We start from the raw sequence: 23077 nt of genomic DNA, 5'->3' as shown, positions 1-23077 counted from the left end.
CTCTCTGCCCCGGATAACTTGCAATATATCTATGCTGGGAAGTTTGCAAACTCGCAAGCGATGGGCGAGGCTTTAGTTTTACGCACCTGGGGAGCTGAAGTTCCTCCTCTCCTCTTGCTCCTCTCATTAGTAAGTTATTATCAAAATTGTGATTCCTCCCCCGAGGCATTTGTTCCGGGGTCGGTGGGTGAGAGTTTCCAAAAGCGGTATGTACGCAACAATGAGGTTGGATTAAGATTTACGCACCAGGGATCTAAGGAATAATTTGGGGGGGGGGTTCGGACTGTCAGTGCCAGCCTCCCTCCTGGGATAGCTGAGGGGGTGGTGGTGGTGGAGGGCGAAGGAATATCGCCAAAAACTCTGATATTCGGGGTGTGGTGGTGGGGAGAACGCCAAACAAACAAAGTGTTGTTCTGAGAACTTCTAAGGACATTAAAAATAATCAAACGAGGCAGCACAAGGCGTGGGGACCGGAGCAGCCCTATTAGACTGTTAAAAAAATAATTATTAATTACTTTACTTAATAAATTGCAAGCTCGCTTTCCCGGAGGGCTGCTGGATGTGACCGTAGAGACGTGGGCAGTATAATAAGCGGTGTAGTCCTCCACTGTTGGTCATTGCCCACCCCGCTCCCCCTCTTCGCGTGCAACTCACAACCCCCTGCTCTTTCTCGTTCCTACCTCGCCGCCCAGAAAACCCGCGATCCTGCCCTTGCTATTGCCCCAACCTCAAGGGGGCGCCCTTTCCCGTTTCCCGTTCTGCTTCCTGTGTGTGTGTATCCAGCGCCTCCCACCCACTCCAAAATCCCTCCATTTAAGGAGTCAGACATTTCCCTTTCTTCCCCCTGAAACTCGGGCGATCCTCGGTTGTTAAACTTGCAACCTGTATGTTTAAATATTTGTCGGGTATTTAAAGCTCGCCGGCTCCCTCGTCTTTCCCGGCCCCCTGCCCGCCTCGCCTCTCCCTCCCCTCGCCTCCCTTCTCTGTCTTGTTAGAAGCAGGTATTCGAGTTTTGATCTGAGATTTCAGATCAAAGAGGCTTCGCTGGCTATTAGTTTCATGCCTCCGCATTGATCCCCCATTGATCGAGCGGAGTTTGCCCTAACATGTGTATAGGGGCTCCTTAGAACAGGCCTGGTGGATTGGGCTGGGGGGAAGGGGGTGTGAGGGGGGGGGTGTCTTCCAGCTCTGGCTTCTTTCGCCGGAGGTTATGGAACAATGAGGGGAGAAGGAAGAAACCTTTTCATCCTCCAAACGCCGCCGCTAGATACCCAAATCGATAATTAATGACAATGAATAATTTACAGTATCGATTCCCCAAAAAAAGAAAGGAGGGGGCAGGTCGGCAAACATATCCTTTAAGATTAAAAAGAGAGAAGCGGTACAAACACCGAATTCCCCCCTCCCAAACCCAATATAACGAGGAAAAACCCCCAGATTATTATTTTTTTGCATCGGAAAGTTAGATGCTATTAGCATTTCAAACCTTGCGCGAATGAATACGTGCCCTCTCCCCTCCTGGTTTGTGTTTGTATATGTGCGGTGTGTACGTGATAGAAACAGGCTTGTGTTGCAGCTTGTGCACAAGTGTCACTTCTGTGCTTTATTCTGGTAACAACCCATAGGGCGCGCGTGCGTGTATGGATCCAGGCTGCAACCTTTAATCGGTGGATTAATCAACTGGCGCTTTAGTTGATTAATCGGCGAAGACCAATTTGTATCCGCGGGGTTGCCAGTGCAGAGCACACCTGTTTATTTTTTGAGTCTGCATGTTCTGAAATAATCAAGGTTAGATTGTGGCTTTTTCTTCCACGGTTACTGGAGATTTCGCTTTATTAAGGTGCCAGTTTCCCCTTCCTTTTCCTCAGCGTCAAGGCACCCATACTGAGGTTTTGGTAACCCGCGAATTTATCATCAGTTGAATCGGTTTAAAAAGGCAGAGGCGTATTAACTTAAATTACTTACTCGGTTGACAAAACACCCACCCACAAAATGCAGCGCCATCCTATCCATGCGCACTGATAAGTAAGCTCCATGGACTTTCTCTCAGGTAAGCACAGCCCTGGTAAACAGGCGCGGGTGCTTCTCCACCTGCCCACCTGTCTTCCAGTGTGCTCCACAAAGTGTGTTCATAGGTGGGCTTTTCAGACAGGTATGGCAGCTTTAGGCATGAGCCGGGTGTGCGCGCCTGAATATGTGCATGTCGCTTATGTGAGTCTTACAAGTGAAGAAACCAATGCACGCGTGACTCTGCAGTGCGTTTGCGGGTTTTCGTCCGAGGCTGTAATCCTGCACACACTTCCCACTGCATTCAACTGGGCTTGCTAGAAAGTAAGTCCTGTTGAACCCAGTGGGGCTTGCTTCCAAGTAAGCAGTTTTGGAGTAGGGCTGGAAATTCTGCTGAACCGAACATGGACGGAATACTCTAGCTATCCTCTCCCTTGAATGAACACAGCGATGTGCAGAGGAAGCACATTTACAGAAAACATTTAATCCTAACCAAAAATAACACCAGACCCCACCCAAAATAAAAATAGAAAACCTGGGTGTCTTGATTTTATAATCCCTCTGACCTGAAACGCTAACTTTCAAAAAATATTTTTGGATCTCTCGAAAAGATCGCGTGGGGAAAAATTGTGGGAAGAGAGTGAATAAATAAATAAATAAGAAAGTGGGGGTCTCATAGGGGTGGAGGCGGCGTGGTGGTGGGGGCGTCCTGGGTGCCTCGTGTCTTTCCTGAATCCTTCTTTTCAGTTTTGGACGGCTGGGTGCTGTTTTACGCCCTCCTCGCTTTAGAAATATGCAGAGATGAGACCGAGCGAGAAAGCGAAGGGGAGGGGGCAGAAATGGAGGGAGGGAGGGAGGGAGGGAGGGAAGGAGTGGGGAAGCAAAGAAGGGAAAATTCCCTCGGCTACTTGTTATAACATTTCTCCAGGAGGTTGGAGGGAAGTTGAAAGCCTCGGTAACCGAAATCAAAACTAACAAGGAAATGATCTGCGCCTCTCATCTGGGCCCCGGCTCCTGGGGGCCTGCGGGGGGATCTGCTAGCTTCCTCTTTGATTTGTAAAAAATGCATTACCTCCCAAATCAAACGGAAAATTACTGCAACCAAGGACGAGAGGCTGGGAGCTGGCGGCGGGGGGCGCGCAGAGAGGAAGACGGGGGCTTCGGTGACATCCTTGGAGCTCGGGAGGGGGGGGCAGGTGAGGGGATAGTACATGAAATAAGGTGGCAAGGGGGTGACACTGGGTGGAAGTTATGTCTATCCGTATTGCGTTCTGTGTTGGGTTGCTTGGAAGAGAAAAGCGCCATTTCGCTATTAGGCGGAGCTGTCCCCGGTGCTGAACGCGGGGACACAGCTGCGATGTCCCTGTTATCTATCGGCGTTTTTTGAACACCCCGATCTCTCCGATTTCAGTTGCTAATGTGTCTTGCTAAACTGGTCTTAAACCGACTCTGTTCCAGATACGATGTCTAAATACACCTCTCTGTGGAGCGTCTCCCCATCACTCCACCTGCCTCTCTATCTTCTCTCGCTCCTCAATTTCCGGTCATTCATGTTTCTTCCTCCGCCGTCTCCCAGCCACACACACACCCTGCTAAGGCCGGGTCACCAGATCTCTGGAATTTGATCTTATGTCCCTGCGCCTATGTAGGAAGTATTAAAGCCCCCGCCTTTGTAAATACAGAGATAGACGGACATAACCTGCACAGGGAAGATGGGCATAAGCAGGTACGCGGCTGGAGAGCAACTGGGCGAAGGCAGGTGGAGGCTTCTATTTGTCCACCTGCATCCCAGTCTGAAAACACATCACCCCACCTCCAAACTGGTAGCATCCGCTTGAGAAGACACACACACAAGTGGTTCTTGTCAGAGGAGAGCCGGACGCCACTCCTCGCCCACACTATACCGCTTGAATCAAAGTTTTGGGCCATTCCGCCGCCAATACTTTTAACTCCCTCTTGCCTTGGGAAAGATCTCTTGTTCAAACATGTTTGCGTTTACAACTGCGGGAGGGAGGGAGGGTGTTGACTTTTTGCTCCCTGTTCCTCCTCTCTCTCTCTCTCTGACACACAAACACAACAACAACAGTCAGTTGTGTGGCAGGGAGACGGTGTGGTGGTGAGCGCAAATGCTCCTTCCTCGTCTCTTCCGGCTGTTTTCCTATTTACTTTCGCTTCTCGCAGCGAGAGTCTCTTTCATCGCCGCCCCCCTCCGCCTCCCCCACGCACACCCCCGCCACGCCAGCCCGCCTTATGCCGGCGGTGGAGCTGTTGTGGGGAAGTGAGGAGTAGTTACAAGCAAACACCCGCCCCTAATGAAGACAAACGGAGCCGAGCGCTGAGCTCAGGCGCCGTCACCCTTGGAGCGGCTTCTGCCGCCGCCGCGCCCGGACACCTCAGGAGACGGCTGGAGCTCGGACCTTCTCCCCACCCGCCCCATCTCATCGCCCCATCGCCCTCCCTCCTTGTTTCTAGCGCTCCTCGGGTGGAGGGGTAGAGGGACACAGAAGGGAGAGAGGGAGGGCAGGATAGTGGAAGAGTAGAGTGCGAAAGCGGGGGAAGAGGAGGAAGAGAAGGAACTCAACATGGGATAAGGAGCGGGCGTGGAAGGGGGAAGAAAAGGAGGGAACGCGAAAGAGGCCCTGAAAAGGAGGAGGAGGAGAGTGTGGAGGTGCAAGGAGGTGAAAGAAGAAGAAGGGAGCGAGGCTGAGGAGGAGAGCGCGAGAGGGAAGGAAGGAATGTGAATAGGACGGGAGAAGGGAGAGAAAAGGGTTGCGTGGTTGTCTGTGTGAAAGGAATAAGGGAGGCGAATGGAAGGCTCCCGGGGAGGGAAGCGGGAGAGAAGTTAAGAGAAGAAGAGACGGAGCGGGGAGAAGAAGGGAGAGGAAAACAGCGGTGCCGAAAAGGGAAATGTGCAAGGGACTGAAGGGAAGAAGGAACGAGCGTGTAAGGGGCAGGCGAGGAAGACAGGTGCGCGTTCCCCCCCCCTCTCTCTCCTTCTCTTCCTCTCCTTTCGTGTCCGGGGGGCGAATCCATAAATGATGCGGCTCTCCGGGCCGCGTGTCACTCGCCAGGCGCCGAGCGGAGTCGCCCAGGGCACCGGCTCCTCCGCCGCCGCGGTAATTATCTGACAGCCCGGCCAGCCGCGCGCTCGGCCCCGGGGTGGGAGTGCGGGTGGGGGCGAGTGAGGGGGAGGAGGCGCGTTTCAGCCGCCAAATAAGCCGGCTGAGTGGGGGGGGGGAGGGTGGCTGATCTGGGGGGCGGGGGGGTTTGGCGGAATGCTTGACGATGCTTCTTGAAGAACCAGGGAGGACACTGCCCCCGCTCTGGGCACCCAAAAAAAATCCCTCGGATGGACGCGTGGCGCGGGAAAGAGGTAAGGATGGGCTTTAAACCGTTGTGGGGCGCAAATGGGGCAATCCGTGGGGAGAAAGGAAGCAGGGGACAAGAAAGGGCGCGGCGGGGTGGGGGTGGGAAGCTAATGCAACTTAATAGGAATATGCATCTACATGCGGGGAAACCGTAAGTATAGACCCTTCCTCGGTTATTCTGCTGCCTTTCCTCCTCCTCCCTTCGTAGTTTGTAAGTTCCTTGCGGGCAGAGACTTGTCCTTTTCCATTTCCTCTTTCTTTTCGCTTCCCTGCTTGCTACCGTGTAAAGCGCGCTGGTGGTATGAGTACATTTGCTGTTATTTATTATTGCTGTTGTGAACCTGAAGTTTTGGCGGGGAGAATCGGACATTCCGAGTGTGATTTTTGGGGAGAGGTGAGCGAAAGAGCTGCGATGAGGTCGTGCTTCGGCACGCAGAAAGGCCTGGCTCGGTCATGGGTATCTGTAGATAGAAAAAATGCCTGGGGAGCTTTTGCCGGTCGGTGTAGGCAGGGCTGAGCTAACTGGGCCAGATTCCTAAGAGGGCGGCTGGGCCCAACAAACCCTATTCTGCTAGCTGGCGTGGAGGAAGCAGGTGAGTATTCTGCGGAAGCTGCCCTGCCCTCGTGCAAGGCTGCACTCCAAGGGTGTGCAATATTCGTGTGTGTGAAGAAGCCCCCTCTCCAATTAAAGGGGAGCCCTTCTCGGGCACTGAGGGGGCTTGGTGCTAGGCCTCGATCCTATGCCTGCTTTGGGGGAAGAAAGTTCCATCAAATGCAGCGTGGGACGAACTTTCAAGGAGCTGTGTTTAGGATCGCGGTCTGTTTTTTGTTCTAATTGCGCATTCTAATTGAATGAGGGCTACCTGTTGCCCACTCTTTCCCTGTGGCTCTTCGGTTGAAAGGGGTTGGGTAAAATGATAATGTGCAGGTTACGAACAGAAACTTCACCCTCCCCGCCCTCAATATTCGCTTTGTTGGGTGGGCTGCTGCGGGTATTTTGGGGGTAGACTTGTGGGGCGTTATACAACTGGGCGGAGGCTTCTCGGCATGCGAGATGGCGCCAAAGAAGCAGCTGGCGGCGGCGACCAGCCTCCCTCTCAGACGTATATAATAAGTAATACAATATACAGATTTAATAAATAACAATTCTATGGAAATCAGCACCCAAGGGCCAAATGGATCTACACAAGTACACACACAGGGTCACGCAGAGGTATATGTGCAACGCTCTTGGGACGTGTTCACACAACCACGAGTACACAGCGTTTCTTAATGCACGCAGACGCAATTGCTCAGGCCGACATAACACCAGCAGCCCAACTCGCAACAAAGCCCACGATGCCTCGGGGTTGAAGCCAACAAGTTTAATTGGAAGGAAATGCCAATTAATTCGACCGTTCCCACATTCCAGGGGAGCAGACCCACAACTAGTAACTCGTGGGTCCGGCTTATTTCCGAGTTCGGATCGTCCCATTCCGAGTACTTCAACTGAAAAGCGGCTTGTGGGGAGAGGGCCAAACTTCTGGGGAATACAGAGGCAGGCACCCCAAAAGAGAGGCGAATAATTCGCGGGTTCAGCGGGTCCAAGGCGCGGGGCTCTTTCTCCCACTTCGCGCCGAGCTGCGCTGCTGAGCTTTTTACGCAACGGCGGGCGCAGGGAATGGAACTCGGGTCGGCATTGCTGGCTGGCTGGCGACTTCGGCCTTAGTCCGTGAGTGCTCGTAGTCCTTCGGATGCAGCAGGAGGCCCGTCGCCCTCTGGGAGCGCCGCGAGAAGCTGGGCAGAACTTTATCTCCTCCGCTGTCTCCTGAAAAACAACCACCACTTCCCCCCTACCCCACTCCATTTCTTTTGAACTCGTTTCCTCGCTGTTCTAATGCATTCACCCACTTGTCTCTCTCAAACGGTACAAACCCTGCTTTTGCTTGTGCTTCCTCTCCCCAGTCCACCCATCCAATCTCACGGCCCTCCTCCCCTTCTCCGCCTCTGCAGGTGTAACCTTCTCGCGCCATGGACTGTAACTGCGTCTCGGACCTGCTGCTCACCTCGCCGGTTCCTGCTCTCTGGACTCCAGGTAAAATTGCCTTCGCTTTACCAAGACACACACACACACACACACACACACACACACACACACACACACCAGTAGCGGGGAGTTAATTTCAGGGTAGATCCCGCCATAGACCAAACCGGCCCAGCACTTTCCCAGGTGAGACCCCAGCGTATCCACCACTTTTAAAAGTTTATGTTTCTTTATCTAGAGATTTATATCTCAATCTTCCAGTTCCTATAAGCAGCACCCAGGGTGATCTCACTTGGCCAGTGCTGCTCCCCCTCCCCCAATGGGAAATCATAGAACTGCAGAGTTGGAAAGGACTTGTAGAATTGTAGAGTTGGAAAGGGACCCTGAGGATCATCTAGTCCAACCCCCTGCAATGCAGGGAAATGCAGCTGTCCCATACGGGGATCAAACCTTGATTCCTGCATCACGGGGGGTTGGACTAGATGACCCTTGGGGTACCTCCCAGCTCTACAATTCTATTATTCTGTTACTCTATGACCTTGGGGCTATCACCACTGGGCTCTAACCAACTGAGCTACCTCAATTTTTTAAATGAAAAGATACAACTAGAACCAACATTTTTCTCCTTTGCCTTCCTGCTTTTTTATTTTGCCGTATTTATTTATTTTTATTGCATTTATACCTCACCTATTTCCCCCCCCCTCCAAGAAGCTTAAGATGGCCCACCACACCACTGTGCACCTTCAACAGGTTGGGGATGTACCCAAGAAGTCAAAGCAAATTTAATCACCACCATAAAAGATAAAGGGACCCCTGACTATTAGGTCCGGTCGTGGCCGACTCTGGGGTTGTGGTGCTCATCTCGCTTTACTGGCCAAGGGAGCCGGCGTACAGCTTCTGGGTCATGTGGCCAGCATGACTAAGCCACTTCTGGCGAAACAGAGCAGCGCACAGAAACGCCGTTTACCTTCCTGCCGGAGCAGTACCTATTTATCTACTTGCACTTTGACGTGCTTTCGAAATGCTAGGTTGGCAGAAGCAGGGACCAAGCAACAGGAGCTCACCCCGTCGCAGGGATTCGAACCGCCAACCTTCTGATCGGCAAGTCCTAGGCTCTGTGGTTTAACACACAGCGCCACCCACATCCCACAATCACCACCATACCCACCTACAAACTTACACAGATGGCGCTGTTTGAGATGTTGTCTTTCCCAAATCAGGAAGTCAAGGATTTAGCAAAAATATTAATAATAATATATATATATAATCTTCCCAAGGGCTCTATCCAACTCAGAGTAGAACCAAAGAAATCAATGGCCCTAAGTTAGTCATGTATATTGACTTTAATGGGTCTACTCTGTGTAGGACTAGCTTTGGAAACAACCACAAGTCCTTATTATTGTCACTTTAGCTGAGCCTTCAAGGAGAGATCCAATTTCTCCAAGGAGAAAACCAATGCGGTTTCTGGAGCCCAGTGGCCCTATCCTAATAATTATTAAACTCTCTTTCTTTTAAAACACATGTTTCTTTTTAAACACGTGTTTGAGCTCAGCTAGCTACGAATTCCAACAGTTGGCAATTGATGTTTTAATTTATTTATTATTTCACTGTTATCCCACCTTTCATCCAGTGAGTTTAACACAGTGTACAAATCCCCACCACCAGCACATTTTATACTTAGAACAACAACCCTGTGAGGTCGGTTAGGCTACTGGCTGAATGTCACTCTGTGGCTGAGTGAAGGCTTGAACCCGCATCCCAGACAAAATGCTTTAAATCATGCTGCACAGGCAGAACAGAGGGACATAGTCATTCATACACACACATTTCGCACCATGTGTGAATGGGCATCAAGAATGCCTTCATTTCTGTCCTGTACCCTGATTCCATACAGGGGCTTGGGTGAACATATTGTCTTTCCCAATGACATGAAAATAAATGTGATTAAAATAAATCTGTAGAAATCGTTCCTTATTGCCTGAGCTGGGATAGCTCAGTTGGCAAAGCACGAGACTCTTAAGCTCAGGGTTGTGGGTTTGAGCCCCATGTTAGGTGAAAGGGGGTTGGACTAGATGACCCTCGTGGTCCATTCCAGCTCTACAAATCTATGATTCTATGAAACACTGTTCTTCCAAATGACCACGAGTGCAGTCTGTCCACCTTCAGTGGTGAATAAGCTCTGCAATTCCTGAGAGGCACAGTGTTCTTCTATATTATTAGTTTGATTAGCTCAGGTAAAAACAATTTCTAGGACCTGGTGACAAATGGCTCAAAAGAAACTTTGGGAAAAGCTAAGTTAACTTATTCCTTGCAACATGGACACACTGAAAAGAAAATAATGGATACTACTGTTCTGTTTCCCATTCATTTTAATAGGACTTGGCAAAATGTTCTGCTGCAGTCTGTTCCTTTCGGTTAGTAGAAATGGGTGTGCCATTTGGTCGGTTTTTAATGCTAGCTGCACAGTATGTAGATAATAGGGGAACTCTGAGCATGTGCAGAATTTCTTTCTCTCCTTCATTAGCTCCTGCACAGACAAGGTGAAGTGTTCAGTCCATTATTTATTGCATGCCCAACATCAAACCAAGTTTGATTTGATACCTATGTACATACATACTACTGCTATCGTGCAAAAGAATGCTACACATTACTGCTGCTGACATATACAATAACACTGAAATCAACATTCACAAATATTTGAAATCCGCTGTTCTTTCTCTATCAAAATTCGGTATGCAAAAATTTCATTTTCAGAATTCCAATTCGACATTGAAGGTGAAACCATTATCTCAAGGGCTTTAGACCTGTTGATATCTCTGGATTGTTTTGATACTGACAGGTGTCAAATGTCAAAAAGCACTACATACTATTGCATGTCAACTATCAAATGCTACATGCCATTGCATGCAACATGGAAAAAAACGAAGTTATTTGTTTTTAAAATGTATGCCTAACTTTTATTCAGTGAATTCATAGCAACAAAATAAATTAAAAAATTAAATTAAAAAAAATGCAAGTGCAGCTGTGAATAATAAAAAGCAACCGCCAGAAAACAGGGGACTGAAGAAAGGTAGGGAACATACATTATCATATGTAAAATATTCAGCAGTTCACTCGCAAATATTTGAATAGTCAGTGGATATCTGGTAAATATAAAACATAAGAATTTGAAGAGGAGATTTTTCTGCAAATGGATCCAGTATAGAGACCATCCATTGAATAAAATTCATTGTCCTGTACTGTATGAGACACAGCCATCATGGCTTCTACGTTCATCCTCTCCCAGTTAGAAACAAACAAACACACAATATCATACCCACTCATTTCACACAGCTAATAACTGCACCCTCCCCCTCTCTCACAGCAAAATCTCCCCCAAGGGTCTAGACTGCTGTGGAGTTTGTAGCTCCAAGCTGAAGGCTGGGGGGCAATAGTGACAATCAAAGGAGCTGGTTTTAACCGCAGGGCACTCTTTTCCATGCTGGGCCTCTGAGGACAGAAGCCTTGCATGTTTCATTAGCCAGCTGATTCTATTTTTCCCCATACACTGAGGCTAAAGCCATAGCAGGGCAGTCAAAGGAAGAATCTTAGCAGTCTGGTGTTGGCGGGGGAGGAAAAGTCTCACTGTATGTATTTTTTCTGCATCCACATCTCACCTTCTTCCAAGAAGCACAAGGCAACGTTTGCAGGTTTCCCCATGCCCCTATTTAAGATTCACAACAAACCTGGGAGGTAGGCCATTGGTGACCCTGTGAGCATCACGGCTATGCAGCTTTTGAACCCAGTTCTCCCCGTTGTGAATCCAACACATTAACTACACCACCTGGCTCTCCCTTGAAAAAAGGGGAGCAACTTCAATGCATGGCAATTTAACAGTCAAATCACATTGCCAGGCCCAGCACTCTAGCGACAGCAGTGGAAAACTGTGTTTTCCTTAACCTCTCTGCAGTTGTGTATCACATGCCTAGTTTGCTGGTTCATTTGTTTGCAAGGGTGAACGACCTGAAAGAGTTTAAATCCATGGCATGGAAGTTTATTCAGCCTGGGGTCCACATTCCCTCGTAGGCAACTTTCTAAGGGGTGGGTGGAGCCACTTGCCAGGGGTGGGTGGGGCCAGAGGCAAAGGTGGGCGGAGCTTGGGATGTGACCCTTACTTCTTAAAAAGTAGGCTACATTTCAGCAACACACAGGCCTGAGGTTTCTGCAGTGCTATAACCACATCTCTCCACCTTCCACTGAAGCAAGCAAGAGGCATAATCAAGAACATATTTTAGCTGGTCAAAGGGACTCCAGGAAGTGTGCTGCAAGGCCAGTGAGAGGCATAGCCTGGGGAGAGACCAAAGAGCCAGATAAACAGGACTAGGAGGCCCAGATTTTAATCAAGGCTCATTTTGACTTAACTGGCCCTTTCGAGGTGTCTGGACTGAGCAAACGTATTCCTGTTCCTGCCAATCTAAATCCAGGCACTCCATGTCAATTTGCCAGAAGCTGTAATTTACTAAGTGGTCCTAAAAATAAAGGACAGGGTGATAAAGGAATATGCAAAATGGTTTGCTAACAGGTGATAATATAAAGTTACAATATATTAAGATAAAAGATTAAGGTAAAATCAAAGAGGGAAAGGATTTGCTGAATTAATTAATTGAACTGGAATACAAAAAAGGGAGGTGTGAGGAGGTCAGGGAAACAAGCAAATGAAAGGTAAGACTTGGAAAAACGGATCTGTTTTTACTTTGTATTTTTCTTTTTTCTTTTTTTTCTTATTTTTGTAAAATGTTGAAATTTCAATAAATATCTTTTAAAAAAAATAAAGGACAGGGTGATTAATAGGGTGTAGCCTCCTTAAAAACAATTGGCCTTTGAGCATGTACAGAGTGCCATTCATTCACCACTAAGTAACCCACCCCCTACTGATCAGGTCTTGTTCCTGGGGGAGTTGTGAGCTGGTGCTTCCCTTTCAAAAAGTAATGGGAGTGGTTTGTGCAGAAGGAACCTGCCAATTTCCACCTACAATGGGGGTTTTCGAATGCCAGGGAAACTTTTCTGTGTGAAGCTGTCCGCTGCTGAGCAGCTCTCGCACGCTGTGTTGGATTATTGGGGTACACACCCCAAGCCTATGTGGTTTGTTACTCCGCACCATTGCTGCATGTGAACTGCAAATGTGCTTTGGGAACAAACAGATCATCCAGCAGGGACAGCGACAGCAAGGACTCCATCCAGGATTGTTTCTGAACCATGGTGGATCCACTCTTGCTGCTTTGCAAATAGAGCAGGAAATGCCAAAAGGAGGCTGTACAAATGGAAAGCAAATTTCTTTCAGCCTCCCATGCTATAATAATAATTATATTTATAATAATAATTATATAATAATAATAATTATAATTATAATCCCCTTCATGGATCACTGCCTTGCCGTGGCGAAGGGGCTTGAAGAACTCAGAGAAGCTATGAACTACGCCGAGCAGGGCACACAAGATGAACAGGTCATAGTGGAGACTTTCGACCAAACGTGATCCACCTGGAGGAGGAACCGGCAAGCCTCTCCAGTATCCTTGCCAAGAAAACTCCATGCACAAAGACAACAGGCATATAAAAGTTATGACGCTGGAAGATGAGCCCCTCAGGTCGGAAGGCGTCCAACATGCTACTGGGGAAGAGCGGAGGGCAAGTACAAGTAGATCCAGAGCTGATGAAGCGGCTGGGCCAAAGCCGAAAAGACGCTCAGTTGCGGATATGCCTGGAAGTGAAAGGAAAGTCCAATGCTGTAAAGAAAAATATTGCATAGGAACCTGGAATGTAAGAACCATGAACCTGGGTAAGTTGGAGGTGGTCAAAAATGAGATGGCAAGAATAAATATTGACATCCTGGGCATCAGTGAACTAAAATGGACGGGAATGGGCGAATTCAGTTCGGATGACCATCACATCTACTACTGTGGGCAAGAAACCCGTAAAAGAAATGGAGTGGCCCTCATAGTCAACAAAAGAGTGGCAAAAGCTGTACTGGGATGCAATCTCAAAAATGATAGAATGATCTCGATACGAATCCAAGGCAGACCTTTTAACATCACAGTAATCCAAGTTTATGCACCAACTACTGGTGCTGAAGAAACTGAAATAGACCAATTCTATGAAGACTTACAACACCTTATAGAAGTGACACCAAAGAAGGATGTTCTTCTCATTATAGGGGATTGGAATGCTAAAGTAGGGAGTCAAGAGATAAAAGGAACAACTGGCTAGTTTGGCCTTGGAGATCAAAACGAAGCAGGGCAAAGGCTAATAGAGTTCTGTCAAGAGAACAAGCTGGTCATCACAAACACGCTTTTCCAACAACACAAGAGACGACTCTACACATGGACATCACCAGATGGGCAGCATCGAAATCAGATTGATTATATTCTCTGCAGCCAAAGATGGAGAAGCTCTATACAGTCAGCAAAAACAAGACCTGGAGCTGACTGTGGCTCAGATCACCAGCTTCTTATAGCAAAATTCAAGCTTAAACTGAAGAAAGTAGGAAAAACCGCTGGGCCGGTAAGATACAATCTAAGTCAAATCCCTTATGAATACACAGTGGAAGTGAGGAACAGGTTTAAGGATTTAGATTTTGTGGACAGAGTGCCTGAAGAACTATGGATGGAGGCTCGTAACATTGTACAGGAGGCAGCAACGAAAACCATCCCAATGAAAAGGAAATGCAAGAAAGCAAAGTGGCTGTCCAACGAGGCCTTACAAATAGCGGAGGAGAGAAGGCAAGCAAAATGCGAGGGAGATAGTGAAAGATACAGGAAATTGAATGCAGATTTCCAAAGAATAGCAAGGAGAGACAAGAAGGCCTTCTTAAACGAGCAATGCAAACAAATAGAGGAAAACAACAGAATGGGAAGAACCAGAGATCCGTTCAAGAAAATTGGAGATATGAAAGGAACATTTCGTACAAAGATTACCATAATAAAGGACAAAAGTGGTAAGGAACTAACAGAAGCAGAAGACATCAAGAAGAGGTGGCAAAAATACACAGAGGAATTATACCAGAAAGATATGGATGTCTCGTACACCCCAGGTTTTGTGGACAGAGTGCCTGAAGAACTATGGATGGAGGCTCGTAACATTGTACAGGAGGCAGCAACAAAAACCATCCCAATGAAAAGGAAATGCAAGAAAGCAAAGTGGCTGTCCAACGAGGCCTTACAAATAGCGGAGGAGAGAAGGCAAGCAAAATGCGAGGGAGATAGTGAAAGATACAGGAAATTGAATGCAGATTTCCAAAGAATAGCAAGGAGAGACAAGAAGGCCTTCTTAAATGAGCAATGCAAACAAATAGAGGAAAACAACAGAATGGGAAGAACCAGAGATCCGTTCAAGAAAATTGGAGATATGAAAGGAACATTTCGTACAAAGATTACCATAATAAAGGACAAAAGTGGTAAGGAACTAACAGAAGCAGAAGACATCAAGAAGAGGTGGCAAAAATACACAGAGGAATTATACCAGAAAGATATGGATGTCTCGTACACCCCAGGTAGTGTGGTTGCTGACCTTGAGCCAGACATCCTGGAGAGTGAAGTCAAATGGGCCTTAGAAAGCACTGCAAATAACAAGGCCAGTGGAAGTGATAGTATTCCAGCTGAACTATTTAAAATTTTAAAAGATGATGCTGTTAAGGTGCTACACTCAATATGCCAGCAAATTTGGAAAACTCAGCAGTGGCCAGAAGATTGGAGAAGATCAGTCTACATCCCAGTCCCAAAGAAGGGCAGTGCCAAAGAATGCTCCAACTACCGCACAATTGCACTCATTTCACACGCTAGCAAGGTTATGCTTAAAATTCTACAAGGAAGGCTCAAGCAGTATGTGGATCGAGAACTCCCAGAAGTGCAAGCTGGATTTAGAAGAGGCAGAGGAACCAGGGACCAAATTGCAAACATGCGCTGGATTATGGAGAAAGCTAGAGAGTTCCAGAAAGACATCTACTTCTGCTTCATTGACTATGCAAAAGCCTTTGACTGTGTCGACCACAGCAAACTATGGCAAGTTCTTAAAGAAATGGGAGTGCCTGATCACCTCATCTGTCTCCTGAGAAATCTCTATGTGGGACAAGAAGCTACAGTTAGAACTGGATATGGAACAACTGATTGGTTCAAAATTGGAAAAGGAGTACGACAAGGCTGTATTTTGTCTCCCTGCTTATTTAATTTATATGCAGAATACATCATGCGAAAGGCTGGGCTGGATGAATCCCAAGCTGGAATTAAGATTGCCGGAAGAAATATCAACAACCTCAGATATGCAGATGACACAACCTTGATGGCAGAAAGTGAGGAGGAATTAAAGAACCTTTTAATGAGGGTGAAAGAGGAGAGCGCAAAATATGGTCTGAAGCTCAACATCAAAAAAACGAAGATCATGGCCACTGGTCCCATCACTTCCTGGCAAATAGAAGGGGAAGAAATGGAGGCAGTGAGAGATTTTACTTTCTTGGGCTCCATGATCACTGCAGATGGTGACAGCAGCCACGAAATTAAAAGATGCCTGCTTCTTGGGAGAAGGGCAATGACAGGCCTAGACAGCATCTTGAGAAGTAGAGACGTCACCTTGCCAACAAAGGTCCGTATAGTTAAAGCCATGGTTTTCCCAGTAGTGATGTATGGAAGTGAGAGCTGGACCATAAAGAAGGCTGATCGCCGAAGAATTGATGCTTTTGAATTATGGTGCTGGAGGAGACTCTTGAGAGTCCCATGGACTGCAAGAAGATCAAACCTCTCCATTCTGAAGGAAATCAGCCCTGAGTGCTCACTGGAAGGACAGATCCTGAAGCTGAGGCTCCAATACTTTGGCCACCTTATGAGAAGAGAAGACTCCCTGGAGAAGACACTGATGCTGGGAAAGATGGAGGGCACAAGGAGAAGGGGGCGACAGAGGACGAGATGGTTGGATAGTTTTTTCGAGGTTACCAGCATGAGTTTGACCAAACTGCGGGAAGTAGTGGAGGACAGAGGTGCCTGGCGTGCTCTGGTCCATGGGGTCATGAAGAGTCGGACACGACTAAACGACTAAACAAGAACAACAACAACAAAATATATATATACCTGTCTTGCTATTTCAAAAACCCCAAGGAAAACATTCCCATGTTCAAGATGGGAAATGGAAACTGGGAAGCCTCCCCAAATCTCCTTGGGTGACTCGAACAGAACCTTTGAGACAAAACTGTCTATCTGTTTAGGCTGCTAGCTGTTTTTCTTATGGAAAAATAAAAGGAAAACTGTGTAAGGAGAATGAAGAACTAATGTTCCTGCTCTAGTCTCCCAGTATAAAATGGACGGAGAACTTATTCTCCCTTTGTGATAAATTAAATTTTGCTTCGTCAAAATAAAGCACTGAGCAAGTTAAGTAGTGTTCATATTTGAAGGCTACTGGAGACAGACAGACCACTGCTTTATCCTAGGGCTTACCAACACCATAATATTCCAGGCTGTGGGCCTGCAGGTAAACTGCACATATTTTAGAGCTGATGTAGAAACTCTGTGGGCATTACATTACAGTCCTGCTACGATCCCATTGGCCAAGAGTGCTTTGCCCTTGGTGCCTCATGCCTTCAATTAATGCAAGGGGGAGAGGAATGCGACAGGTATCCCCTTTGCACTTTGAGAGGCATCAATAGTGCCCAGGACTTCCCAGCAAAGTATTTGCGCCTCTGTTGAGAGGCTGATCTCACACTTTGAGGGCCCTGGCATCCGAGAGAGAGGCCTTCGGGAGAGTGAATGTAATTTACTGCAGGGGTGCCAAAGGTGCTCTGTGTAACTGAAAATCAAGGCATTGATCAGCAGTTCATTAGGCCTGTTAATGATAGATTCATAGATAGAGGCACAGATCTGAAGAGGCCGGCCTGACCTCTCCTGCACGGAAGAGGCCAGAGTGTGTCCCTCAGCACCTTCTGCTTGAAGTCCGTTCCCTCCTGAGCTGCAGAGAGAGCTCAGCTTTTAGCCATGATTAATTAGTCGGGGTGGAGGTGACCGAGTTGGCTATCCCTGCTCCTTGGAGATGCCTGCTTTTAAACACAGTGTCAGGTTGTTATTCAAGCCCACTGCGGAATTAAGATCTGAAAGTGGAAATAACTACAAGGCGGAGAGCATCTCAACTTCAAGGGAGAGATCTCGGAGGACTCAGGGAACATTTTATAAGTAGTGTAAGAGGAAACTCAATAACAAAGGTCTTGCCATGTGCACAAACATTTGGGTTTATTTGGCATGTGCCTGCATGCAACGATCTGCACATGAATGTTCATGTGGTGTAGAGTTAAACACTAAAAATAAAATATGGTAAAGAGGCACAGCCACTAAAAAAGAAGAGGCGAAGGGGCCAACAAAAAGAGATCAAATATATTTGACATCTATGGGAAAGTAACGTCAACGTTTGCATGCAGTAAAATAACAATATGGAGTCTTATGCACCACGGGCACAAACAATTTATTCTGGCACAAGCTTTCATGGACTAGAGATTTCCTAAGATGGCAGATGTATACTCACCAAAATGTGTGGAGAAAACAAATGTTGGCAATGAAAGCAGTGGGAAATGAAAAGCATGAATACAGACTGTGCTAATGCTTAAATGTATGTGAAATGATTATAGTGGCTGTTCACAAAGCCGTGTTGATTCTAAAGCAAGCACCCCTGCGCTGCTATGCTAATTAATACATGCAGTGGGATAGAAAACCATTATCTCGATTCAGGCCACAAGTGACAGAGCTGAACCTCTTGATAAGTGAATGAACATTCAGCAGTTTCTTGCAGGAGAAACACCGTATGAAAAATACTCATTGCTGACAGAATAGGGAATTTTTAAAAAAAACCCTCAGAAAGGTAGTATAAAAAGGCAACCCAACCATCCCAAATTCAATAATAAACACAATGATTGGGGTCTTAATCAAGAAGATTAATGATGTAACAAAGAATTACCCCTGACTTATAACATACAAAAATATTTCCTAGCTTTAATTGGAACCAGGTTTAACCGAACCATTTCAAATTCACTTCCAATTTCACTTGATTTTTAGGAATGTCCCATATCATAGGATATCTTAAAAAAAAAAAAACCAACCTATTCAGGAATACCACTTTGTATGGTATAGCAACTTTTTAAATCCATATGAAAACAATACAAGGTCCAGTGGCACCTTAAAGACTAACAAATTTACTGTGGCAATGAAGTATCACTGGCCCCCCCTTTTTTTTTAGCGGGGGGAATCACTGTATACTATTTTTTGCCCTTTGTCTATGTCTGCCATCTGAGGATACCTGTTCATACACTGGACAAACTGGCTGCATCCCACAAACACTCGTAGAAGAATCCAGTTAATCTTTGCAGTGCCATACTTTTACCACGACAAACACAGCAACCCCCTGGAATTAATCTGCACTGCATCTGCATACAGTACAGTGGTACCTCGGGTTAAGTACTTAATTGGTTCCGGAGGTCCGTTCATAACCTGAAACTGTTCTTAACCTGAAGCACCACTTTAGCTAATGCGGCCTCCCGCTGCTGCCGTGCCGCCGGAGCACGATTTCTGTTCTCATCCTGAAGCAAAGTTCTTAACCCAAGGTACTATTTCTGGGTTAGCGGAGTCTGTAACCTGAAGCGTATGTAACCCGAGGTACCACTGTACTGCAAAAAAATTCACAGCCAAGCTGAAATCGACTTTTATACACTCAGGAAAATCTGTTCTCAAGACTGCTTCTTACTTAAGGTGTTCCTTTTGCATTGTTTTCAAACCAGTCTTCAGTTGTTGTTTTTGCACTGTCTTAAAAACTATTTTTAGCAGTTTTATGGTGGGTTCATATACTGCCTTGAGAAACATGTGAAATGCAATTAATTAATTAATTAACCATGGCCATTTTTAACCGATGATATTCTTAGCATAAGTTGCTATCACAGCCTGATCCATGCAATTTAATGAAAAATAAGTCCCGCAGAGTTCAGTTGACTTAATCCCAAGTAAGTGTTTATAGCACTTTAACTCAGCAAAACAATATGACCCTAAACCATTCAGGCTGTGTTTTAAGAGCTTTAGGGGAGGCACTTCTTGTGGCCCTGTTGCTGAGTGAGACAGGTAGTGTCAGCACAAGAGAGGGCCTTTTTGGTGGCGGCACCTTCTCCTGATTGTGGAATGCCCTGCTCTCCGTTATCACTGGTACTGACACTGTTGACTTTCCAGCATAAGCTGAAGACACAAGTCTTTATCCAGACTTCTGCAGGCACCTTCACAGGGATTTGAATCAACCAGATGTAAATTTGTAATCATTTTGTTGCTCTGTTAATATATCAATTGGGGTTTTAATATGGTTGTTTAGTTATATTTCAGTGCTCTTGCATTTCACTGAAGCATTATTTTATCCGTAACCCACCCTGGGATCATACATGGATGAAGAGAGGGATAGAAGCTGAGTAAATGAATAAATAGAACTAGAAACAGTGGAATGCCCTCTGACCCCACAACAAGCAGCTGTTCTGTAAAAATATGACAACCTTCACGTTCCATTTCAAACCAGAACAAGCTTCTAGACCTCTTTGTTCTAACACACACACAAACACACATGGACAATTAGTGCTAAAATCTGAGAAACTGACAGCTTGAATCTGTCCGTGATTAGTCAGAAGCAAGTCCCGCAGGTCTCAGCAGGATTTAGTTCCAAATATGTGTGCGAACGCAGCCTCTGAAAGGACTGGGGGAAGCCTGAAGTTAAATCAGTTATTCACAATCCCAGTCCACCCCTTTGCCATCCTCAAGTCCCCCCCCCCACTTATTATAAATCTCTTTTGAAGTTTCCCCCCTTTTTATTTATTTTATGAAATAAATAAAAATATATGAGCAACCCCCCCCTTAAAAAAGGCAATGCACATTTGGTTTCAGAATGATTTTTTTTTACTCGTATACAAGCATGTGAAGATTTAGCTAGTGACTAATCAATTAATCAACCAAAGCTCATTTAATCAATTGACTTTTAAATCAGGTGACAGCGCCGCAATGCATCAGTTTCCTGGGAGGTCGCTGCATTTTTGACATTTAACCCCCTTTCCTTTGCATACTGCGGGGGGACGGGGGACTGCCATGTTCCGGGACACGGGCAGCCTCTTTTTGCATCCACACAGATAGGTACGGGGCTTGCGCCAGAGAGTGTTAGGTCCTGCTGCTTTTCTCAACAGGGGTGCCAACTTGAATAAAATATTGGGGGGCCCAGGTAAGCCCCAGCCCTCAAAATCGATCACATGACACAGTGCACGCACATCATTTGAATGGCAATGCCCATCCAGTTGGGGGCAGGGCTGCCTCCTCAAATATTTTGGCTCCTATGCTTCACGAGGTTCCAGAATTCGTGAGCCCCTGCAGGCAAGTACCTGCGTACCTGCTCCAAAGGTGCAGGAGAGAGAGAGAGAGAGAGAGAGAGAGAGAGAGAGAGAGAGAGAGAGATCCAGCAACCTTATGATCTCTAGAAACATAAATGGTTTGTCTAGAGCAAACCCCCCCCCCCTTTCTAGACCCCAGCCGGTTTATTCTTTCCACCTCTCCCCCGGCAGGGTTCGCCTTCCCAGACTGGGCCTACAAGCCAGAGTCGAGCCCCGGCTCGCGCCAGATCCAGCTGTGGCATTTTATCCTGGAGCTTCTGCAAAAAGAGGAATACCAGAACGTCATCGCCTGGCAAGGGGACTACGGCGAGTTTGTCATCAAGGACCCGGACGAGGTGGCCAGGCTGTGGGGAATCCGTAAATGCAAGCCCCATATGAACTACGACAAGCTGAGCAGGGCCTTGAGGTGAGGCACTGAGTGGGGACTGGGAGGAACTGGGACGCCCTGCGGCGCCGGACCCGGACAGTTTCAGCACTTTCGCTGCGGGACAGCGCCTCTTGGGCGGCAGGATCCGCAGGCTTCCGCGCTGTAGCGCCACAGCGCCCTCTAGCCCTGCGCTGCAGCATTGCGGCCTATTCTGGTTGAACGGGTTTTTTGAAACCCGTCTAGTTCTCCCAACTGCTTTGGAAAACCACTTCCAGGGTGAATTTTTGTTTTTATATTTCTTTATTCCTTCATACCCATAGTGCGATAATGTTCAAGCAGTGCAGGCATTTGAGTAGGGGCCAGGTGGGGGAATTTCCCCGAGTCCTTTAAAAAAAACCTCACTAGAGTTACTTATCGGTTAAAAAGTTTGAAACTGATTAATTTTATAACTAACTGATTGGTTATTGATTAAATTTAAGGAATCATACATGGCCTAAACAAACAGTTGCACATCTTGCTGCTTTGGAGATTCCAAAGGAAGGAGATAGTTTCAATTAAATGTATGATAACTTAAATTTTAACAGACCCAGTAAGCCAATTGCTCTTTTCATGCCCCATTTCTCTAGAGGAGGTGCAGGGGCTGGCCATAACTTGAGATGGAGGGCCTGGTGGGATTGTCTTTCTATATCTCCTCCTCCTTCAGTGACAGAAATCTCCAGGTTGACCAAGTTGGACCATAGAAGAATTACGTATAGAGCTATTTGATTTCTCCCAGTCTGCCTACAGCCCTGGTGTAAAAATAACCCATTAAAGGGTTTGTGAAAATGTACACGAGCAAAATTAAAGTGGATTTGTTGCCTCTTAACATGCTTTAGTTAATCTCCCGTGTTCACAGAGTGGGTTAATTAAAGAACGGGGAGAGGATCCCCCCTCCCTGTGCATGATTATGCATGAAGTAGGAAGTCTAATCCGTAAAAGATATTGGGCTGTGTTCAACCAAGTTTCACTGAGAATAGTGCCACGTAGCAAGTCCACGGTGAAACTGAAGGGATTTTAGGAGTGTGTGTGTGTGTGTGTGTGTGTGTGTGTTCCTTCCATTTGATGCTTTAAAAAGTTGAACACTCCACCAAACCTGCCTGACTGAAGCAAAGCTTGTGATCCTGCTCAGAGGGTACAGAAGGCAACCTTCTGCATGCAGTGGCTTTCAGCATTGCTAGTAATGTGATGGGTATGTCAGGAAGTGGGCAAGAAGGAGTGAGTGAGTTGTTTGTTCAAATCCTACCTCAGCCATAATCTCACTGGGTAGCCAAAGGCACACTCCTCCGTTGTCTCCAGACAGATGCCAACCAAAATGGCACCATCACTCAGCCTCACATCTGTGATGTGGACAGGATAATACAGGCTTGCCTTTCAGGTCTGTGGTACGTGGTAAGGGGAACTGAGATAACAGAGCTGCGGTTGTCTTGAAATGCCCTATATTAATGCTATATGTGTGTGTGTGCGCGCGCCCTGATTAATTTGTTTGGAAGTTATTTTTCAGTTTTCAAAATAACAGCTGATATAAACTGCTGGTGGCGAACCATCATCTGTAAAAAGAGGCATTCTCCCGTGCAGGAAAGGGATGCTTACGAAAGACACCCACATTTATATCATTTAGAAACAAAGAAAGTACTATTAGTTTGCTCACTGGCAAACTTAATCCATCAACTGATTAATCAGTTAAAACTGATATGATTCATCAGTTAGATTTCTGCAACATAGGCAACTGGACTAAGGCTGCAGTTTCAACACATACCTACCTGGAAGTAAGCCCCATTGAAAACTACGTGACTTACTTCTGAGTAGACATGTATAGGATTGCACTTTGTATTTTTTGCTATGTGTAATACTGGTTTCACATGCAGTCA

At 46.6% G+C, this 23077-nt stretch overlaps 1 protein-coding gene across 3 annotated transcripts in view; it reads left to right on the top strand.

Moving 5' to 3' along the window:
- ERFL (ETS repressor factor like) overlaps positions 1-23077 on the top strand; it is a 156545-nt gene that overhangs the window by 129038 nt on the left and 4430 nt on the right. For 2 of the 3 annotated variants that reach the window (XM_053397878.1, XM_053397877.1), the window contains exons 2-3: positions 7368-7449; positions 20975-21209. In XM_053397878.1, the coding sequence (XP_053253853.1) occupies positions 7386-7449; positions 20975-21209 (299 nt within the window). In that variant the 5' untranslated portion in view covers positions 7368-7385. Of the gene's footprint in view, positions 1-5304; positions 5381-7367; positions 7450-20974; positions 21210-23077 lie in introns of those variants that run through there. The other variant, XM_053397879.1, reaches the window with a different exon arrangement.

The sequence above is a fragment of the Podarcis raffonei genome, chromosome 8, assembly GCF_027172205.1.
Source record: "Podarcis raffonei isolate rPodRaf1 chromosome 8, rPodRaf1.pri, whole genome shotgun sequence".
Lineage (NCBI taxonomy): Eukaryota > Metazoa > Chordata > Lepidosauria > Squamata > Lacertidae > Podarcis > Podarcis raffonei.
This window is presented reverse-complemented; position numbering and strand designations above follow the sequence as displayed.